General features: G+C 36.9%; 9 protein-coding genes across 10 annotated transcripts; 2 read left to right on the top strand and 7 right to left on the bottom strand.

Annotated features, from left to right (window-relative positions):
• The first annotated feature begins 3173 nt into the window (after window positions 1-3173).
• On the top strand, window positions 3174-3782 carry LOC135792118 (uncharacterized). Its single transcript, XM_065302738.1, has 2 exons — window positions 3174-3188; window positions 3249-3782. Exons 1-2 carry the CDS (start codon window positions 3174-3176, stop codon window positions 3780-3782), a joined length of 549 nt encoding a protein of 182 aa, XP_065158810.1.
• A 34-nt stretch (window positions 3783-3816) lies between these two features.
• On the bottom strand, window positions 3817-9252 carry LOC135792117 (titin-like). Its single transcript, XM_065302737.1, is given in 4 exon segments — window positions 3817-4227; window positions 4230-4647; window positions 8313-8995; window positions 9120-9252. Coding segments are annotated over 4 exon segments (1524 nt in total). The 3' UTR covers window positions 3817-3937.
• On the bottom strand, window positions 6138-6815 carry LOC135791644 (uncharacterized). The gene is made up of 2 exons (XM_065302101.1): window positions 6780-6815; window positions 6138-6712 (listed from the first exon to the last, which is right to left on the bottom strand). The coding sequence occupies exons 1-2, from the start codon at window positions 6789-6791 to the stop codon at window positions 6299-6301; spliced, it is 426 nt and encodes a 141-aa protein (XP_065158173.1). The 5' UTR covers window positions 6792-6815; the 3' UTR covers window positions 6138-6298.
• Window positions 9253-9941: 689 nt separating the features above from the next.
• LOC135791641 (uncharacterized) lies at window positions 9942-11023 on the bottom strand. The gene is made up of 2 exons (XM_065302099.1): window positions 10845-11023; window positions 9942-10776 (listed from the first exon to the last, which is right to left on the bottom strand). Exons 1-2 carry the CDS (start codon window positions 10848-10850, stop codon window positions 10129-10131), a joined length of 654 nt encoding a protein of 217 aa, XP_065158171.1. The 5' UTR covers window positions 10851-11023; the 3' UTR covers window positions 9942-10128.
• Window positions 11024-12045: 1022 nt separating this feature from the next.
• Window positions 12046-13864, bottom strand: C901. Its single transcript, XM_065302096.1, has 4 exons — window positions 13564-13864; window positions 13162-13459; window positions 12911-13102; window positions 12046-12836 (listed from the first exon to the last, which is right to left on the bottom strand). Exons 1-4 carry the CDS (start codon window positions 13675-13677, stop codon window positions 12148-12150), a joined length of 1293 nt encoding a protein of 430 aa, XP_065158168.1. The 5' UTR covers window positions 13678-13864; the 3' UTR covers window positions 12046-12147.
• A 130-nt stretch (window positions 13865-13994) lies between these two features.
• On the bottom strand, window positions 13995-15900 carry LOC135791639 (lipase 3-like). Its single transcript, XM_065302097.1, has 7 exons — window positions 15717-15900; window positions 15484-15661; window positions 15286-15400; window positions 14988-15237; window positions 14632-14790; window positions 14353-14577; window positions 13995-14302 (listed from the first exon to the last, which is right to left on the bottom strand). The coding sequence occupies exons 1-7, from the start codon at window positions 15861-15863 to the stop codon at window positions 14144-14146; spliced, it is 1233 nt and encodes a 410-aa protein (XP_065158169.1). The 5' UTR covers window positions 15864-15900; the 3' UTR covers window positions 13995-14143.
• Window positions 15901-16040: 140 nt separating this feature from the next.
• LOC135791643 (tetra-peptide repeat homeobox protein 1-like) lies at window positions 16041-16857 on the bottom strand. The gene is made up of 2 exons (XM_065302100.1): window positions 16746-16857; window positions 16041-16682 (listed from the first exon to the last, which is right to left on the bottom strand). The coding sequence occupies exons 1-2, from the start codon at window positions 16752-16754 to the stop codon at window positions 16215-16217; spliced, it is 477 nt and encodes a 158-aa protein (XP_065158172.1). The 5' UTR covers window positions 16755-16857; the 3' UTR covers window positions 16041-16214.
• A 2542-nt stretch (window positions 16858-19399) lies between these two features.
• On the top strand, window positions 19400-20469 carry LOC135791647 (chorion protein S38-like). The gene is made up of 2 exons (XM_065302110.1): window positions 19400-19557; window positions 19620-20469. Exons 1-2 carry the CDS (start codon window positions 19543-19545, stop codon window positions 20328-20330), a joined length of 726 nt encoding a protein of 241 aa, XP_065158182.1. The 5' UTR covers window positions 19400-19542; the 3' UTR covers window positions 20331-20469.
• LOC135791648 (uncharacterized) lies at window positions 20386-22354 on the bottom strand. 2 transcript variants are annotated; one of them, XM_065302112.1, is made up of 5 exons: window positions 22107-22354; window positions 21832-22025; window positions 21404-21489; window positions 20820-20973; window positions 20386-20756 (listed from the first exon to the last, which is right to left on the bottom strand). In XM_065302112.1, exons 2-5 carry the CDS (start codon window positions 22004-22006, stop codon window positions 20689-20691), a joined length of 483 nt encoding a protein of 160 aa, XP_065158184.1. In that variant the 5' UTR covers window positions 22007-22025; window positions 22107-22354; the 3' UTR covers window positions 20386-20688. The 2 variants fall into 2 exon arrangements, with proteins under 2 accessions (XP_065158184.1, XP_065158183.1); XM_065302111.1 differs by having other exon boundaries at window positions 22111-22354.
• Between the last annotated feature and the right edge of the window lie 97 nt (window positions 22355-22451).

The following is a 22451-nucleotide window of genomic DNA, read 5'->3' as shown; positions in this document are numbered from 1 at the left end:
AAAGTGTTTGCGTTTGTCAATTAAGTCCGGCCGAAACAAAGCGATGTTTTCTAATCAGTGTGTGCACACAACATGCAGTCAGCGACTCTGATTGCGCAATGATCGCATTAGAAACCGATCAAACTGATCCGGAGAGCGATCAATTAACAGTTTCCGTCTACACAAGTCGATGGACGCAATTGTATCGCGCGGCGCTCGCATTCTTTCGCTTCTTTCCTGTGCAAGCAAAGCGCGGAAATTGCATTGCGACGCTTGATTGTCCTCTAAAATGCAATTATTATTAGGAATTAGAGTTGCCGCGAGGGAAAGCAACGCGTAATATATGTGTTAACGCATGGCCGCATGATCCGGAAGTCAATGTACGTATGTACACCGTGCACTGTCCTGCTAATCTTCGCGAGATGTATGCGAATGAGATTTTGACATTTTTTTAATGTTGCGTAACGTAACAACTGCATATTCTATGGGAAAATCATTCGCCGTACATGCACACTGAATCGTAAACAGTTTCGTTTGATTGAGTCCCATATATGGAAAACGGTTTCAATCATTCGAGATATAAATGTGTCAAAATAGATTTTACTACCGAAATTGTGAAAATTTCATAACATCTATTACGATAACGCTACAATTTCTTATGTTATATTTATGCTGAAGTGTTACAGAGTAACTGTAACAGTGTATAATTACACAAATATAAAAGTGTCAGCTTGTCGCTTGAAGATACACGTAATCATAGATTTTGTCATGTTCAAAAATTTGCACCGGTGATTTGCAATCCGCCACAGGTCATTTTTACACTTTTCACTTAATGGTACTCTTACGCTCGTACTCCACTTACTTTTGAAAAGTTTTCAAAGCGTCGCAAATTAACGTTAACACTTACTTAGACTGCAAACCGTTATACACAGAGAAAGATCCCTTTGAGATAAATTCTCTCTACGGATATATTAGCACGCATTATTAATTACACCGCTGTAAACGTCAATATTTCACCGCGCTAATAAGTGTACCGCATGCAGTAACATAAGATTCTGCAACAGGCGAACAATGCAGACTTTCATCATACGTTCTTCTAAAACTGTTGCATCGATGTGTGCTGCAGAAAAAAAATGACAACAATGCAACAAAAGATAAAGTACCAATAACAGTGTGAATTCACACTGCGTTATATGAATATACTGTTTGTTCTAAAGCCGTACGATCAAAAGTCATATTTTTGACATTTTCACATTTTTTTGGTAGGAAAACGTGCGGATAACATGGATCGCAGCATATGGAGAGCAATAAGGCGTTTCCATGTTTGTTTAAATGTCATTTATGCATCAGTGATTCGGACGAATCTAAGGTTTTGTCTACGAACAAATTTCACGCATTAAAATTTAATTTGTTCTTTAACAAAGCGTTTTAATGATTGTTAATATGTTGATGTTGAGTAATGTGGGCATTAAACTTTTGGTAGTAAAAATATTTACATTGTTGTATTGCAAAAGGAAATGTCAAGTATTTTCGTGATTTATGCAAATGCAACGTTTAATTACACGCGTTTATTTTAAAGATTGTTCCTTATTAACATGATAACCCGCCAGCTAGATATAAAATGTAATCGTAAATATGTGACTCATGTAAGAAATACACGATCCAGTTTATTTCCTTATTTGGTACACTCATGAATAAAATTTGAGTAGAAATTTAGTTGAGTTGTGATAAAAAGTACCAAACGCAAGTTTTTGCAAATTTTTGAAATTTTGAAATTACATATTTGCATTTTAATTACACCTTGTGCATTTATGTCGGCAACTAAAATTTAATTTAATACCCCAAACGTTCACCCGAAGCAGTCGAAGCGCGTTCATAAGCAATAAACCAAATCGAAAGTGAAAATCTTGGGTTTTTCTCAACCATTTTCAACAGAGCGTCGAATCGCAATAATTACTATGCAATTTTGTTCTATATTACCACGAATAGCACACATGCATGTTGTTTCCTAATTTGGTGTTTTTTTTCTGCACAAATATTCAGGTTAATTCGTTTCACATCTCATAAAGCTCATAAATTACGATATCAACATTAAATCTAATAAATAGCAGATTAAATAATGCTTGTCACTGAATATGATCGTAATGCACTCGTAATTTAAGACTATGCGGTCGGTTTTCTTAAGGAAGGACTTTGCGCAAGTAGGCGTGTAGTTTGTTACACTCTCCATTTGGCCACTTTGAGACTTTTAGGCTGCTCGATAGATTATTACCATCCAATTAAGTCTAAATTGTGGGTTTGGTTTTGGTTTATGGCGGAAGTGGTACAGTTAATTGTCAGTTCGTACCTTAAACCCTAAAATAAACTTGTAGGAAATATTGAATTTCAATGAAGTGGTCTTACATCAGAAAGGAACATGTTACTCAAGTAAATAGAAACGTTTCCAAACATGAATTTATTACCGCATGATATTTATTACATGTCACTTTATCAATGTACAGTAGTTAATAATAACACTGTGTGAATATTTGACGCAAACGGAAGAAATTAATATGTTATCAATTTTGACTGGATTTTCATTGCAATTCACGGCTTGAATTCGCTGAGAAAGTGTAATTTATTCAATCGCAGAGATAAACTTTGCACAAGATGCGATTACATCCGCATTGTGGTAACGAGTCGGTTTATTTAAGTTAATGCAGCGACATCGCATCGCATCTGTTGGAGTGCACTTCTTGGTACTCTCGTTTTCATTCTGGTTCGAGAATTTATCGCAACTTCGGAGTGCGATATCAACGCCGCTGGAGTGGTGAAGGGAATTAATACGCTTGCATTTCCTCACCAATAAATAACATCAGGAATGTTGGCAAACTAATTGAAACTAATTTTCGGCGAATTTCTAAAATTTACTAGTGTAAATTATTATTTGATCCAAAATGGATGTAAAAATAAAGCGCAAAGTGAACGGTTAAAGAGAGCGTTTCGAATGGCGGCTGCGCATGTTTTGCGTGTTGAGAAGGAGAGTTCGGTTATTGACATTGGATAATAATCCACGGTCAGGGTTTGAAAGAAAGTGAAATGATTCAAAATCACTTACAAGCAAACAAAGTGCATTGTTGCTCTCTCCAGCAGCGCGCATATAAATAAGAGCCAGATAATTGATAAGTTCATAATCGATAATCGTACAAGTCGAGATGCTCGCAATTCAAGTCGGTTTTAGTGAGTTAAAACCTCTTAAACATTTATATTAATTTTGTTGTAATTTTTAGGTTGTTACTGCAGTGTGCTGTTGTCTATTGGCAACGGCACAGGCAAGACCATCAGGACATGGTTCTTCTGACCACAAACTGGTAGCAGTACCTGATCTGAGTGATTTTGGTGGTATTACCTATCCACATTTGGATGTGATTGATCTAGGAGAAACTCAAAAGTACGTCCCGGAGAAAGAAATTAAAGTGGTACGTACCATAACCATCACACAGCCTTATCCAGTGAAGGTACCCGTGAAGGTACCCTATCCAGTACCAGTGGTTAAAGAAGTACCTATTGAAGTTACTAAAGTTGTCAAAGTACCAGAACCAGTTCATGTGGACGTCGTAAAGTCTGTTCAAGTTCATTCAAGTGCCGTTAGTGAACATGTCCATGGAAATGGTGGGCTTCATGACCATTGGCAACCATCTGCCAGTGGTCATGCAGAAACGTCACACTTAAGTTCCGATGGACATGGCGAGGAATCAAATTCTGAATATCAACCGAATTATCATCAATCAGAAAACTATGATGGTAATGAGGGTCACCATTAAATATTTGTGGTAATTTTGTTTGTTATAAAATAAATTGTTGTTTACAAAAGTATATAGTTTATTCTTTTTTGGTAGAAACAGTTAACCTCCGTACAAAACATAAATAAATTTAAGTACAGTACAAAATCTAGTTACAGTGTGCATATGAATATGATTTAGTGATGATGACCAAAATCGTGTCCAAAGTGTTCATGGTGTCCTAAGTCCAAACCATGCCCGAATCCTCCAAAGTGCTCGTGGTGTTCATGATGATGATCATGTCCTTTTACATAAATTGGAACTGGTTTCTCAACGACGTATGGAACTTTAACTGGGTAGGGCACCGGTTTGTGAACTGGGTACGGCACTGGTTTAGGGTACGGCACGGCAACTGGATGAGGCACTGGCACTTTGACTGGGACCTTTACCGGGTAGGGCACTGGTTTCTCCACGTACACTGGAACTGGTTTTCGACATGCACCGGGTATGGTTGTGGTACATGAACAGGGTAAGGACGATCAACTGGAACTGGAACATGTACCTTCACCGGGTAGGGTACCTTCTTGACAACTGGATAAGGAACAGGGTGTGGTACTGGTACAGGTACTTCTTTAGTGACAGTAACGTGTTTAACTTCATGGTGACCATGAAGTTCCAAACCATGTCCATATCCATGACTATGGAGATCCAAGCCGTGTTCAAGTCCATGCCCATGTCCGTATGATTCAAAGCTGTGACCATCAAAGTGTCCACCGTAGCCGTACCCTAAACCCAACAATCCTCGCTTGTCTTTTTTTGTTTCGGTTTTGGTAACTTTGGCATCCTCCACTGCCTTTTTCTCGCTTTCGGCGAGAGTCAGGCCTACGAGGAACCCAATCACACAAATCTAACACAAAATATAAAAAAAATAAATTAAATGAACAAAATTTCTTATAAACTTACTTGAAACTTCATTGTTTTTTATGCTTGACGATGGATGAACAAGGATTGTTGTTGACTGTGAGGGCACCGTGGATATTTATAGCATTTTTTTTTCGAAGCGCTGGTAGTGGTACCATGGGATGCTCCAGTAAAGCCTAAATTGTCAGTTTTCTATATAAAATAATATACCCCACCTCCCACACATAATACATACTTATTACTATGTATACCAGGCGCATAAATAAAAACTAGCAATAAATATAAAATTACTCTCAATAGAAAATAAAATTTAATGGCTTGATTTAATTTTTTCCCAATGTAGTTTATGACTTCTTTGACGAAATGTAAAACCTACACACGCACTTGACGCAAGTATCATTACAGTCAAAGTTATCCAACTTGAACAACCAATAAGTGACAGCAACGCGACGACGCAATGCGCACACTATGCAAATACCTCCACAAGTACTCTTAATGATTGAGTAAACAAGTAAAGGATCATATTTCACACCGAAGAAGAATTCCACGATACAAATTATTTTCTCACGAAACACACAACCTGTTATAACTCAAAGATCCAGAGTCACATTTAGAATAAAATATAAAATCATCATATAACTTAAGTAACTACTAATAAAATCATATTTATGTTAATTACGGCTCTGTATTTAATGCACTTGCAATATGTGCATCTTTAGATGCAAGCGTTATATAATTTCATTAATCAACTATGCGCTCTGATTCTGATGCTCATTAATGATTTCATTTTCTTTAGGTTTTCATTATTGCATTTATTATTGCATATATATTACTGAATTAATTTTTGACTGACTTGTAAACTTTTTAATATTGATTACAAACAAAGAACTATTCAAGTTAAGCTTCTAGTTTAATGCACGGTAATTGAAGAGAAGTTCAAGTGAAAGCAATCGGTTTGCTAACTGCATTTTTTCGACTCAATAATTGCATGTACTTACTTAAAGCATAGTGCAGCACAAAGGTTCAAACAACTGGAATATCATTGTTATATTTCATTTGTTTTACTTGCGAACGTGATAGGTTTCACTTATATTGCAATATTTTTTATATTAATACAAAATATTAAGTAGAAATAGTGAAAATTATTTTTTCAAATAATGGCTTTATTACTTGCAAAATTTTACAAATGTTAACAGGAGTATTTAGTTCAAGTTGTAGAAATACAAGTTGGCCAAGTTGGAAATTCCAAGTCAAATAATTATAGTGATACGAATTGCTATTGCCATAGACCGCAATAATTACAACGATTGCAAAAGATATCAAACAACTTGACATATGATTCAGATACACATACGACAATAAACTTGCTCAAGTTAAGTCATGATTTTTTATTTATCAACAAAATACATATACATATTTACAAAGAAAAAACAGCACCAAAGTAAAAAATAAAAAAATAAAATTTATAACATTAAGCAAATTATACAGTTGAGTCAAATTTTAATGATGTCCAAACGAATGCACACTATGATCATCAATATGAATCTCTGGAGCATGATGGTGTCCAATCGGAACATGGTATGGTTTCTCCACATAAACCGGATACGGAATTTTGACTGGATAAGGTTTGGGAATGGTTACAGGGTAAGGTTTTCAACAGGCACCGGGTGAGGTACCGGAACGGGTACCTTGATGGGTACCTTCACTGTATACGGAACTGGTTTGTGTATAGTGACTGGATAGGGTTTCTCAACGGTAACGGTATAAGGTTTAGGAACGTGTACGGTGTAAGGTTTGGGTACCTCGTAATGAACGGGTACCTTCACTGTATAAGGTACTTTAGTGTAGACTGGGTATGGTATTGGATGTGGTACCGGATAGGGTACTTCTTTGGTAATGGTGATGGTTTTAATCGGTTGATGGTGTTCCCCTAGTCCTAGATGATGACTACTAAAATCGTGAATTCCAAGATCCAATCCTCGTTTTTCTTTGATTCCATCTTTGACTAGAATCGCCCATGAAGTCGACAGCAAAGACAAACCAAGGAATATCTATAAATAAATAAATACATATTATTTATTAATTAAATGTTTAAAATTAAATTATTTATATACTTGCATTAAAATGCATGTTGTTGTTTCAAAGGTAGTTGCATGGAATGATAGAAAATTAAAAAATAATTCTTTTTATACCCGTAGCGGGAATGCATGGATTTCTTAAAACAATAATTTTGTAATGGGTAACCATCCAGATGTAACGCCAATTTTATGTGTTAATTGTGTTCATCCTACACCGCCGCAAAACATACGAATATTACACAAATGTATATATTTAATTATATTCCTCTGCAGTTTCAGCAAACTGCAGAATGTATTTCTTTGTTTTTATTATCGCTATTATGCACAATGTAGGCGGTTGTGTCATTCTAATTAATTATTTGTCACAATAACAGCATTTAATTAAAATTTATTTCATTTATTTCCAGCTTACAGATGTCTATCATAGTAATTAATTAATTTTCTTTGAAATTCAAATTTGATTCGTTTGGATATGCTCCAATTATGAACAAAAAGAAAATTAAAACTAAATTTGCATTTTGTGTGCAATTTTCGTGCGGCATGCCTCAATGCGCATTATTTTCAAATCAACGTTTTTGATTTTCGCTATGTCTGTGCAAGCCACTCCAATTATCCTCTTCGGTGGCACCGAAGCGTGAGAGCACTGAGCTATAAGCTTGATTTATGTTCCCAAACGCACGTACACTTTGCTCGCTCATATCAACCAAATTTAAATCACCACTGCTAATTCTCAGAGGAATTATGTTATTAGACAATGCTTTGGCATCATTAACATCATTAGCGTCATTAGATAGTAGAGTAAATTTTGATGGCTTTCCTGGTTTAAAATATTGATTATGATTTTTCTTTACATTCGGATTTTTTGGTTCGATATTTGGTTGAGTTAATTTGTAGTTTGGTTTCACATCAAACGGTTGTGGTAACTGAGGAGTAAAAGTGATCAAACGAGGATTATTATAACCATTGTATGGAAATGCGTCAATATTATGCATCACGACTAAAAAGATCAACTGAAAATATAAAATGTGAGTTTAATGATGACATTTAGGCTCTTTAAAAAATACTTACAGGAAATATAGTGAAAAGATACATTGTTGAATATATTCTTGTTTATTAAACGTTAAAAGATTCAGAGATAAACTGAGATAATCTTGCAATCTGATTGATTTATATAGATCACTTTTAAGCTTAAAAAAACTACCGCAAAGAAAGTGCATTCTAATGATGGTCACTTTTTAAATTGCATTTTTATTCAGCATTCACTCCATCTAGTGAAAGTTTTGCACTAATTCTTTGCTACATTTTTTCTTCAACTATGAATTTTATAGATGGCGTTGTGGGAAACATAAACAAAAAATAAAAAAGAATAATATTTGATTCAATATTGTTATATTGCGCACTTTGTAGATGTTGTTCTTTATAAATATAATACAAAATTCATTCATGGTCATCTTATTAGACTAGCTTATATAACTAAGTGTTTATGAAGTGTTTAATGCAATGCGATGATAACTGCGTGGCGATGCTAAAACGATCTCTTTGTTGTGGCTGTATGATCACAGAGTGCCGCTTAATAGGCCTTCCATCCGTGTCCGCCATGTCCGGCGGAGATGGAACTGCCAAAGTCGTGGTCACCCAAAGAGATCGAGCCGTGATCAAAGGACACCTCGTGATGATCATGGGACTTGACGTATACTGGTACTGGTTTCTTCACATAGACAGTTTCATGGACTGGCACCGGGACGTGTTTGACGACTGGTACTGCGTATGGCTTAGGTACAGGTACAGCAACTGGGTGTGGCACGGGTACCTTTACTGGAACTGGGTATGGTGCAGCGACTTTCTTCTCGACGATGTAAGGTACTGGTTTGTCGACGTGCACTGGGTAAGGTTTAGGTACATGAACAGGGTATGGTCTGTCAACTGGGACATGAACTGGATGTGGTACCGGGACTGGTACGTCCTTGGTAACATGCACTGGGTATGGTTTTGGTATTGGGATACCAACTTTGTTGGTGATGGTGATGTGTCTATGCACGGAGGATCCCAGGTCGATTGTGCCTAGGCCATGACCACCGCCGAGTCCACCACCAAGACCACCTCCAAGTCCATGACCACCCAAGTCGTGGCTGCTCAGTTCAATGGAATGGCCACCAGATAATTCCAGACCATGTCCACCGCCGAAGTCATGACCACCGAGGATGGCTTCACCGAACACTCCACGTTTGTCCTTCTTTTGTCGTCCTTTACAGGTTTAGCATCTTTTGCAAAGACACCACTGACCACCAACACCACCAAAAAGATCTGTAACAAATATTATTTGAAGTTAAAGTCAAGTCTAGTCTAAGGTAGGACTTAAAGGTTATTAATAGGTGCTTACCGCAGACTTCATACTGCCGTACAGAATTTGTTTGATAGCAGTGTCTGAAGACTACTGATACAGCATCAGCCTGCGACACTGCTTTTATACCATCAAGTTGGTCCTCGCGACGGACACAACGACATAATCGCATACAGGCGTTTACTGGTAGTCTTGCACACCGCTTTGATGGCGAAGAGGGGCTGATGGTACTCGCATGCTGCGGACATGTAACTCTAACTCGTAGGTGCACCTTTCCAGCGGCGATTGGCGAGCTCACGATTGCCTGAACGTGAGATGCAAGATCGTTGGTTAGAGCGAAAGGTTAGGTGCGCGTGTGGCATATCGCGCACAAAGATGGCCAACGGTCTACTTTCTGTTGCTCATATTATGCAACAGAAAGGCGATGGCGATGGCAAGATGCCGATTATCAAGACGCAACCAACCGATGAAACACCGTCGAGCCAGCGACGCGATCGGAACGGAACCGGCTGATCAAGAATCACATACGACGGAAGAGCTTTTGTCACTTTGGTAACAAATATGGGAAGATAAGAAAAACTAGGATGTAATTATTACACATATTTATTGTAAAAATATCTTAATATTACAAGGACATCACTGCTTAAGAAATTGGAAAATTCATTTCCTGTATTTTTTATTTATTTTTAAAAGGAAAGAAAGTTTTTGTTTAAATAAAATTGTAAATATTTAAATAGATAAACAGTAAACACCTCCTTTAAGCTTGCGATATGCTAATTAATCAAATCGTTCTGTTTGAGTAATTAATTGATTAACTAATCACCTTTGACAAGGGGACTTATTAACTTAAAACACAATTAATCATTTAATTCATTTATATTATCTTTATTCATTTAGACATATCAGCACGAGATATAAACAACACAAAACAAAAAAGACTAGTAACATTGCAATCAAACAATTAAAACGACTTAAGCATGAATGGCGGAATTCCGCCTAGTCCAACATGCGCACGCATCCACGCACACACATAAATAATGCTTGCGTTTTAATTGTGCCCGAAGAAGTTATGCAGCGGCTTGAAATTGAAGTTGTTGAAAGCGGCATCGAAGGCTTCGCTGCTTCCGAGCTGCGGCGGCGGAACGACATGCAATCCACCTCCGGCTTCCTGTTTATTGTTGAGCTGTTGATGCGCAACCGGTTGCGAGTACCCCAACGAACCTGAACCCAACGCGTATTTTCCTTTACCTAAATTTACAATTCCAAGGGATCCGGAGCCTAGAATAAGTGGAGGTTTACCAGGTACGGGTACCACTTGTGGGATTGGTTTAGGTTCATAGACTTCTTCTGTAACCTGATAGGTTTCTACTGGTGTGGAGGTATACCGAACACCTTGATGTGACGAAAGAGATGGTAATGATGATTCAAGTGATGCAAACTGGGTGTAGTCCTGTGGTTTAGGAAGTACCAAATTGTGTTCAAAGGAGTTTTCCAAGTTAGCGTTGAGGGTCAAAGACAAAGGGACTTGTTTTTGTTGTAAAGTATCCAACAATTTGACTTTATCTCCAAAATGTTTGAAGGCCTGGTAGTGCCTCTCATCAAACTGGGCTTCTTCACTTAAATTATCAAATTCCACTGCGGATATTGTCTTGATCAATACAAAAACACCCAGAAATGATGTGCAAAATTTATAAAACTAAAAATATAACAAAATTATTTTTTTTATTTTTAAAATTTGAAAGAAAAAATTGAAAATTTACTCACCGCCATCTTTAAAATTGATGGTACCACTTATAACAGTCCTCAGAACTTAACCACAATTTCAATCCAAATATTGTGCAAACCTGATTTGTCGAGAATGTTTTATTATAAGGTGGAGCACTTGTTTATATGCTTATCCTACCCCTTCACTCGCCGCAACGCTCACATGCATCCGCGGCGCGTCCGCTCCTCACTTTGCTCGAAATTTATCGTCTTGGCATTTGCCGGCTGCGTCTCACCTCGGAAATCGGAATTGGCATTACCTTCGATCGTTAACTCCAAAGACAAGCGCTTTCCATTTCAAGCGCGAGCTTATCGCTGATTTTTCTTTCTTCTGCAGCCAACAAATGTTTAATTAATTGCAATCGGTTATGAGTTACCTTCGTAATTCTCCTTTTGGAGATAATTTACTATATACAACGTGCAAGCACAAAGGCTGCAATTACAAACTCACTTACTATTTAAGTGAATATTACTTGAACTCCTGACATTAGCAAAAACAAGATTAAAACAATGATTAAATTATTTATTAAGCCTGGGTAGTGTTGGACGTGTTCAGGAAATGTATTCGGGATTTTGGTTTTTGTTTTAAAAGGAGGAATATGAAAATGAATTGCGTTATTAGTGTGCTCATAATAATAAATACGAAGCGATGAAGAAGGAGCAACGGAGGAACTTTCTCTATCCGGCTACACCTTAGATTTTAATATAATTTAATTTAATTTAATCACGATTGCTTCAATTCCTGCTTTGAGCATCCTACTAGAATATATTTAAAATTATAATTCATTAGTTTACTTTAAAACATTAATTTCTTTTTATCTTGAGTTTTTGATAATGGTTTGTTTATTAAGTTACTTAATAGGAACATAAAACTTACATCATTGCAATAAAAGCTTTTAGATAAATAAACTCTGATGTAAACATTGTTATTACATTATTATTTTGTACGCACATCACTCCAACAGATGTTTACTTGTTTCGTTTATAATTTATTCATAGAAATAGTGCATTTTAAAATTACAATGAGAAAGGAAATGCATAAACAGGAAATAATTTTATAGTTAATGTGAATATTCGGGTTGACACTTTAATTTTGTTTCATTGTATAATCAAAAAAATCGAAAAACTTTCTCGAAAATTACCTAAATTAAGTGCAAACTAATCGAAAATAAGCGTTGATAATTCAAAAGAGAAAGATAAATGAATCAAAATAAACTTTTATTTCATTAAAAATATATCCGCCTAAGTAAAACAATAAATAAAATAAATATAATGTTATGATATATGTTATGATGTTTTATCACTAGTGGTCTTTCGAGTTGACCAATATTTGGTTGCTCTGAATATTCTCATCACTCAACTTGGTGGCATTAATTATGCTAACTTTCTCTGTTGTCGTGGAGGCCGCGGCTTCTGTAACAGTTTCCGTCGGCGTCTTCGTCGTTGACTGCGCGTTGTCCGCCATTATTGGTTTAACGGTAGTGCTGCTCACGAGTGGAATGTACGTTGTGGTTCGGTTGATCATGCTTACCATTGTTTTCGGTGTGGTGGCCAGGTTCACATTCATATTAGCACTGGCTCCATAATTATGGTTTATTGACATTGCGGGCATAATGGGAGGTTTTGGTGGAGTGAGTCCCATGGGATTCACTGACATTGTTGTGTTGTCAATTTTTTCACAGTTTCTACCAAAGGTACCTTCACGGCATAGACAACGGAAGTTTCCATCGTCTTTGGTCAGACTAATACACTTAGCACCATTTGTGCAGGTGTTTGGATTGTTTTCACAGAAGGTGAGCTCTTCATCACAGAGCATACCTCCAAAACCTGGACGACAATTGCATTCCCATGGGCGATTGCAGCTTCCGTTTACACATCCCGGATATGGATAGCATTTGTCGCAGTTTTTGCCCCACCAGCCTACCTTACAGCGGCACTCGCCTGGTTTTCGGCAGTAACCTCGTTCGCGGTGGCACGTCTTCGCGCAGATTGCTATAGGCAATAAAACGTGATCGCCAATCAAATGTTTTGTTTGTTTTTGATTTAGAAAGTTAATTGTTACTCACGATATTGACACAGAATGCCTGTCCAGCCGGGTTGGCACTTGCATTCGAGAGGTTTCTCGCAGTACCCATGTTGGCAACCTGGTAATACCTGGCATTCTTTGCACGTTTTACCAGCCCAACCAATTCTGCACTTGCATTCACCAGGAGCGTCACAGTATCCTCTTGTTAGGTGACAGTCCAGTTTACAAATTGCTGGAAATATAAATTGGTTTAGTAAAATTTAAAATTTGGGTTTTAAAATGGGTACTGACGTTCTGAACAGAAGATCCCATCCCATCCTTCATGACATAAACATTCAAAACTTGAATTGCAGTGGCCATGTTGACACCCAGGTAGAGGAATACATTTATTGCATCTTTCTCCATAGTATCCTAGCTTACAGATACATTCCCCTGGACGATTGCAGTACCCTTGCATAGGGTCACAACCAGGACGACATTTTGGCACATCGCAAACATCTCCAGTCCAACCAGGCAAACATTTCACTTCACCATCATCATCACAAACGTAATGCGAATGCTCGTTCTGCGAAGCTGGGATTTCACAAGCCTACCATCAAAAACGGATATGAATAGAAAGCTAGCGGTCGTCAGCAGATGACATTTCTCGGGAGTTTCCCAACGCTGAAAATTACGCAAAATAAACAAACAAACCTGTTTCTTCCACTTTGGCACATATCTGGTGGCGGCTAGTGCGACATGGAGCACCTCGAACACCGCAATCGTAAACACCAAGGCTCCTACATGCCGCTTGATAACGCAATCCATGATCGTGCCAGCGTGTGTGCAGACGACACCTCGCTGCGAGGAGAAGATGACGCGACCGTGAACTTGAACGTACTAAAGTTGACGGTGAGGCGCTGACCTTCTTGAAGCCCACTTTCGAAGGTGGAGGAAGTGTGTCACTCTGCGCCGATGTATAAATAGCGACCGGCGTGCGGCAGAGTGCATTGATCTCTTGTACCCAGTATTTGGCGTGGTAACCGGCCGGGGATTGCAGTACCATCACAATTAACAGTTTCTTCAACCGAAAGATGCGACGAACTTACAAAAAACATATTCACAAGAATAGACAAAATCAGGTGTTAATGTTTTACAAGTTTTAGTTTATTAGGTCGTAATAATTATGACAAGAGTCACAATATTTGGTATACCATCAACTTCCTAGAACTAATTAATAGGTGCTAAATCACATTTGTACCACAACATCTAAACCAGTGGAGAATCCAAGCTTCTAAGTGTACTTTTCTAAAAGAATTAAAACTTTATCCACGTATAATGATTTTGCTTTGGCACCAAACATAAAATCTATATGGTTAAAGTTCTCTTCTGTAATTTCAAACAATCCTCGTCGAAATTCCGGAGAGAGATTTCTATATAATTTAATTGCATCCTAAAAAAATGTTAATTAACAAACAAAACAAAAATTTACAGCAAAATTACTTCTTTTGGTGTCAACCAATCATTTCTGGCCATGATGACGATAGTAGGAACACGAATTTTGGATAGGTCATAAATAGGTGGTGTGGAGGTACCATATCTTCTCATATTTTCAGCGAATCCGTAATCAAATTTCCTAAATCGATTTCGTGCCATATCTCCGCATTGTTTTAGTACTTTGAAGGCGGTACCAGCAGGATGTTGTTGGAAATACATCGGGTACTTCTCCTAAAATGTCAAAAATACAATTTTTGTGTTTTTAAATTTTTGTTTTATATTTACCGGATAAACACCTGTTTTCGGTCCGTAAATTAAAAACAACATATTCATGCACTGCCCCATCATCTCAGGTGAATCCATACAGAGTGTTCTCAATAACGCTTTGGTAGTATCCTCCTTAGAAATGATATTTGAAAGACCTTCAATTTGATTAACGGTATTCTATAAAAACAAATTCAAATTAAATCATCACTTTTTTATCTCCAGAATCAACTAATTTTTTGTTTGGCGTTGCAACTAACACGACATTCAACAATGAAACTGGTTATGCCTGTAAATGCCAGGCAAATATTGAGCTGACCTACCCATATTTGTTAATTTTAACATCATACATTTATTTCTAAATAAATCCAACTTACATAGATGAGATCTGTAAACGGCACTGCAAATCGTATAACCGCGCGAATGTTACCGAGTGTCGCCGCCGGTGCGGTGAGAATTTGCATTTTCATCAATTTTGTCGCTTCCTCGACCTTGTCTGATGTGTACATCAAAGCTAGCGTTGTGCCCAAAGAATGGCCAATGTACACAATTTTTCCCTGGCCTTGTGTTTCCCTCGCGACGAGTTTTAACATCGCTGGGATGTCAAATAATGAAATTTCATCTAAACTAAATTTAAAATTTATATTTTTAAAAATATTTTAAATAAATATTTACCAATGATTCCAAAACTCTTTATCATTTATAGAATATCTGACGTGGTCGGGAGAATAATGGTTACCTCTATAGTTGCCCAACCAAACGTCATATCCATTATCGAATAATTGAAAAGCTATAATTAACAGTAAAGCATTCAATAGTTGAATCATTTATGCAATCGATAGATGAATGAGAATATTAATAAGATTCACATACCTAGAGAATCATCACCCAATGAAATCCAATTAGCACTTGTTGTGATTAATCCATGTTGTAAAAATATCGGATTTTTCCTTTTGTTATTAGGCATTCGAAAAACTGTCAAAATATGACCATCTTCAGTGGTTACATGGTGAATTTCTAAAGGTCTTCCTGTTTGTCTTATTATTTCTGGCTTTTAGAGACAAATTAACTCAAATTTCAAATTTTTAAACCAAAATTTAACTTACCACAGTTGAATTGACATAAAAATCAAATCTACAATTAGGATTCCCTTCCATGGATTTATAATCCTCGATAGTTTTACACACATTATTGGTCTGAGCCCAAATACAGGGTAAAAATGCACTGATACAGATAACAATCACAGGATGCATCTCACCGCGGGAGAATCGATGTTTCGTCTGCGGGAGTTAACCTTACGTGGTGCCGCTTTTACGTGCGCCAGGACCTTGGACATCCTTCAAGGCAAACCGTCCGAATACATGTCAAACATGCCCAAACGCAACTAATCAAAACAATCAACGCGCTTAACAATTCCATTATAGAAATAATTTCATTGATAAAAAAATACATTAAATTTATTTAAATTCACCTGCATAATTATCAATAACAAACAGATCGTTAATTTTAATTAAATCTAGACTAATATACATATCATTTTGTTTCCTTATTGTTTAAAAATGCGTTAAAATGCTACCGTTATTTTTAACAAGGTGTTTATTACCTTACCAAGTGTGGTATTTGGTGACTACTGGTTCGTGAACGACTACCGGTACCTTATTAATGACAGGTACCGCGTAGGGAGCTAACACCGGAACGGGTACCTTCTGAACAACAGGAACACCCACAGGTTGTGCAACTGGGTATGGAACGTGTTTCTCTACCACTACAGGTACAGGTTTATCTACTGGTACAGGGTATGGTGCTGGGACATGAACAGGGTATGGTCTGTCAACTGGTACGGCTACTTTCACAGCATATGGTACCGGAACAGGGTTATCAACATGAACGGGGTACGGCGCAGCTACAGGAACACCAATTTTCTTTGTTATTGTTGTATGGGTATGAGTAGAATGTCCAAGATCAAGGTATCCTCCATGGTACCCATATCCCAAGTTCAACAAACCACGTTTATCTTTATTGCTGGTAGGTTTTGCACTTACAACAGCAAGTACAACCAAAAATATTAAAATCTACAACAAGGCAAAGATTTATATTAAACAATGTTTACTTTAAATGACCTGGTAGGTACTTACTGTCTTCATTGCTGACAACTTTTTGCAGACTTACAAGATGATTGTTTCAGGGCTAAAGGTAAGAGTGTGCGCAACATGTCGACTTTATATTCTTCGCCCCACTTGTCCTCACCATGAATAGCTACATTTTTCTTCCGAAGAAAAGACAAGGTGCATGTATGTTAATATAATTGTAACACTTTCCCATTCATCTTGGTCACAGACCTTGCCTGCAGTGGTGAACAGATTGCATTCGGACGACCAAGGTGGATGATGCAATATTATCAAGTTGCATCAACATCAACATTCAATACTTGTACGTAACAATCAATAAGTTACTCCTAATTGAAGGGATGCGCAACAAGAACTTTATTCGTTTAATTTAATCATTATTTAAATTAAAACTTAAAATTTGCAAACATTTTAATTCGTGTTTACACTTTTGTACAATTATGATGTAACTTATTTGTTTGTTTCCTTAAATAAAATTATTCATTTTAAGTTTTAAGTGAAAATACTCGTCCGAGTGCAAATCTCGTTAATTTTAATTGTTTATTTACGTAAATCATTCGTCGCGCACACATTTTCGATACGAACCGCGAGCCTTGAATGAAAATAACGAGCGAGTTGTGTTTGTCATGTCCGAAAATCATTTGCATTGTGTGTAGAAAAGTGGCTAATGGCCGGTAACACATTTAGTAAATATCCGTGTTTGATCAAGTCTCTAACAAACAATTAAAGGAAATGTTTCGCTTTTTTATTATCAAGAAAACCAGTTGCAAACATTTTTTCTAATTAAATTTATTACAATCTATAATTATCTAATTAAAATGAGCATTTTTATTAGTTCAATAACGTAGAGAGATAATTTATGTTATTGCAAAGCGTTGTGTGTGCACGTGGCTGGTAAAATTGTCGCATGTTGATTTATCTAATGCTAAGACACGTGATTACCGCGGAATCTTGGCGGAGTTTTTAATTTTCTAATAAATTTCACCCAACTTGCCATTTTTGGTACAATGCGTCATTTTCTTTCATTAGTTTTGCTACCAAACTGGTACATAAACACCGAACATCCACCAAGTGTTGTGATAAATTGTAAATTATTATGGTGTAAGTACTTGTATGTGTAACATCCATTGGGAAATTTATTATTTTCTTGCATTTTCTAGAATTCAACTTGTGCGCTAGAGTTTCTCATTCTTTCGCATTACGCAAGCGCGACATTTCTGTATGCAATCAGATGCACACAGCCGCCGCTTTCGTAACCGTAAACTTTGGCTACTGAGAAGATCGATTAAATTGAATCATTTATTTTTTGCCGCCCGACACAAGCGCACGTTCTTAATGACGTGGTGTGTGCGACTGCAAATGTCCACAATTAACTCTAGCCGAGTGCATAAATAAGCAGGCAGAAGCAGGCGCGCATAAATAACTAATATCAGCGAATGCGTGGGAGTGACATGACAAAATGGCCGCAAATGTACTACGTAGGTTTATGTTTGGAATATTAGAATATTCCATGTCGCAGATAAATAAATAACTAATAAGTAAAATGAGCAAGCGCGCATTAATATCAAGTTCACACGCGTGTATTATTCATGCATTCGTATTGCCGCGCCCGTTGAGGACATTATCAACGAGGTAACAAAGTAATCATCGAGTTTGCACGCCTCGTAAATGCGCGTTTGAATGTTTGGACACAGTTCGAGCAAATTAATAATCAATGCAAATGAATATCAAATGTCTTAAGTAGTGTATCTTGCAATTTTCGTATAACCTTATTCTAGTTAAATTTCCATTCCAAATGATTTCCCAATATTACTTGTTTTTATCAATAAAAATAATCATAATAATTACTACATATGCACTGTATACATTCATAACATAACATTCAATTAATAAAAAATTGTCATGGTCTGATAATTTAATATCATTTCAATGTGCAAGTGCACTTGCACTTTTCCCATCAATAAAAATATCATTAAACACATATTATTACAAGAAATGATGCGATAATTAAAACGTAATAGGTGACACAGTGAGTTAATTTTGCATTCCGTTTCAGAATTTCACCGGCGTTCATTGAGCATCTGTTGTTTTACAACTTTCAAAAAAATTACATGAAATAAATACCATTACGCCGGGATGCCAATGGCGATTAGCACTTTTAAGTATAAGTATCAAACGTGTTTAAAAATTTTTAATTTCATAAGAACTATTAATATTAATATCAAAAACATAACAAATCTTATTTTGGTAGATGCGTATTATATAATTGAAAATAGTTAAACGGATTTTATTGATAAACTTAAATTAACTGTTAGATAATAGGACATAATAACAACCCAACAAATTAAAATTGCATCAGTTAACAAGCAGTTTTGAAATCTTTGAAACAAATTTACGTCTTCATTTTTTGAATTTGTAATTGAGAATAAATTAATTGCTGGTTATTCGTTGATAACCTTCCGGTTGTGTATCAACCACAGTGAAAGCCTCTGGTTGTCTAGTCGCCTAGTTCCAACGATGCTGAAACAAAACCTGCTCGTGTTTGCTGGATTGTGTGCACGCATTGACATCTCCAAGTAATTTCATCTCGTAACGTGTTACGACGCTCGCGTAAACATACTCACACACGCACAGATGTGTATGCAACTCGTAACACTTGTAACCGAAGACATTTACTTTTCGGTGTGCGCTGGCCACTGGTGGAAATGTCTGCAGGTAGGTAGAGGAATCGACTTCAAGATCACTATAAAAGTTGATTAGTAACTGGCACGACTGCATTATCCTTTCGATCGATACAGCGATCAACATGAGAGCCATTCAGGTATTACCCTTTCATACATCGTAGACAATTTATAATTAATAAAAAATTTATATTTGTTATAGATTTGCACGTTGGTGTTAGCTGTAGTAGGCTCAATTACTACCAAAGATGTAAAACCATCCAAACGAGGTCTTTTGGACTTGGGGTATGGTTACAGTGGTTCAGTCCTTAATGGAGGTATCCTTGGACATCATGGTGGTCTATCTTTGAGCAGCCATGGAGGTCACGGCATCTACGGAGGACATTCTGGTTATTCAGGATTATCATCATCAGGACTTCTTTCTGCATTGGGTTCCGGGTTTGGAGCTGGTGCTATTGGTGGTGATACCACCAGTGTAACCACCGTCAATGAAGCAGTTGCTGTTGAGGTACCTCAACCTTATACAGTAACAGTCAATCGTCCAGTGCCTGTTCCAGTGCCTGTTCATGTACCTGTGGATGTACCACGTGCCGTACCAGTTGAGGTACCACAACCCTACGCTGTAGAAGTACCAAGACCATACCCGGTGACCGTTACCCGTCATGTGCCTGTTCCACAACCCGTCGCTGTTCCAGTACATGTTGCTCAACCTTATCCTGTGTCTGTACCACATCCAGTTCCGGTTACCATCAACAAACATGTTCCAGTAAAGATACAAACACCTGTGGTTGTAGAAGAACCTGTTATAGTTGGACATGGACATGGACATGGATACAGCGGGTATGGTTTGGGACATTATGACAGCTTATCACTCAGCCATGGTCATGGACATGGACATTTCGGTTACCATTAAGTAAAACTTCAAAAATTAACATTAACACCAAAAACCAAGAAAAATATTCTCAATATCTTAACTAAACTTTATAATAAGAACTGAATTTTTGACAAAATGTATTATTATGATTTAAGAAACAATAAAAACTTGTTTTGTATTTACCCTGTTTTCTATTCAATATTCTTATCTATTCGATGGTCTAAAAATCTATTAACATGGTAAACATTTTCATAAATATCGATAAAATTCAACGGTGCAACTAAAAATTTAAATTAAAACGTGCCTCAAAACGGTTTCAAAAGTAATCTAAAGCTTCTAGATCTACTTTGTTCTGCTTCTTCGTACTGTAATTCGTAAATAGCATATCATAGCCTGATTAAAAATTTAAACTCCTCAGGTGTTTGTAAAGACTGTACACGGTCAGGAATTTGTACGATGCGACGGCTGCAAACAAGCATACAGAAATCAATATCACATAATCGTAGCTAATCATAAAATGGCGCGTACCTGTGCAAATGGTAGTGACCATGAGATGTGCGGTAATGAAAATCGCATTGTTGTCACTGCTATGGTGAATTATAGCAATCAGTGTTCCAAGCACATAAAACGCTAAACATACTGGGCCGAATCCTATCCAAGGAAGCAGTAAAATTGGTCGATTCTACAACAAACATTCAAAAAATTAGAAAGTTTACAATGTGACTCATCGCGAATCAAATTGAGGTTTTGCACAGTTTGATAGTTGTAAATTGGCACTACTTTCGCTGCTTCTCCATTTACAGCATCCAAACAAATATTATTTCAACCAAAACATACAATATTCACAAAATTATTTCAAATTGTTTAAATATTCTAGTAATAACACGATTTGTACGCTTGTTTTAGTTATATTGATAACGTTATCAGTTAAAACTAAAAACAACCAGTTAATAAATTAGTTTAAACAAAAAATGTATGTCGCTGCATATTTGGTTGCTGTTTTATTTCCTTGTACTGATGTAACCGTACTCGTAGACTTAGTAAAACCATACTGTATGCAACCCACATATGATCACCTCTCGTAAATCACGTAATTCGTGTTTTATACTCACAGTTTCAGCGGCGAAGATGAGAAAGATCGAGAAGATGCATTGTAGAGCTGATCCGACCGCAATAGTGATGAGGATAATCTTTAAAACTGCAAACAAAATAACTCTTGACATTTAAATGTTTCATCAGGTTTGGAAATTCTGCATATGATTTACAATGGCATATTTCCACATTCCCAGGGTCTTGAGGTTGACTTTCATTTACGATTACAAGCGGTAAATATGCGTTAATTTATATTGTGCATGTAAACAATGAGAAAAGTACGTGCAAGCGCTCATTTCGGCTTATCAGCAGAATAATTTCTACACACTCACAAACAGAAAACAATGGATACATACGCGTAAAAAAAATTTAAAATGTGATTAGAAAAATATTCAACACTAAATATTAAATATTAAGCAAAAGTTTTATGAAGTTATTTTTAAATTACCTTGAGTATCTGGTTGAATTGACGGATCTGACATATCCAACAGTTCATGTGGATGCTCAGCATACGCAGCGCTGAGAATCAAAATGATGAAGGACAACACACTCGAGGTTACACCAATGATGATGGTGCCATGTCTTAGACTCAAACCGCAGCAAAATGACTTCAATTGTAACATTTTTACAAATTTCCCGCACCTACAATTAATTTAATTATGATTATTCAATTAATATTAATTATTATCACCTGATGTGAATTGGTAACTGCGCAAAACTTACTTACGATTTTATTTACGTTGTTAACAAGCAACAAACAAACACGACTATGAGACGATGGAAGTTTTTGCAGGTCTGGCGAAACACACAGGTAGGGAAAAATCTTCGAAATCGCTAAAGCGCGACGCGCAAATGTGACGCTTCGTGCAACACACAACAACAATTTCGCGTGCGGCAACGGCAGCGAGCGGCTAATTGCGCGCTGATGTCAGCACACCTGGAAAGCAATCAAAGCGAAACTCCACGCGGTGTGTCCGTTTCGTTTGGAATATTCGGCGATGTGTTTTATGCGACGTATGTCTCTGCTTAGACCATACCTCTACCAAACTCTAGCGGTACAGTTCGTTT

The sequence above is a fragment of the Atheta coriaria genome, unplaced genomic scaffold, assembly GCF_025399875.1.
Source record: "Atheta coriaria isolate IRGN ID8LTWV9N9 unplaced genomic scaffold, Caltech_Dcor_3.1 hic_scaffold_5_pilon, whole genome shotgun sequence".
Taxonomy (NCBI): Eukaryota; Metazoa; Arthropoda; class Insecta; order Coleoptera; family Staphylinidae; genus Dalotia; species Dalotia coriaria.
Note: the sequence above shows the minus strand (reverse complement) of the source record. Positions and strands in the feature narration are given on the sequence as shown.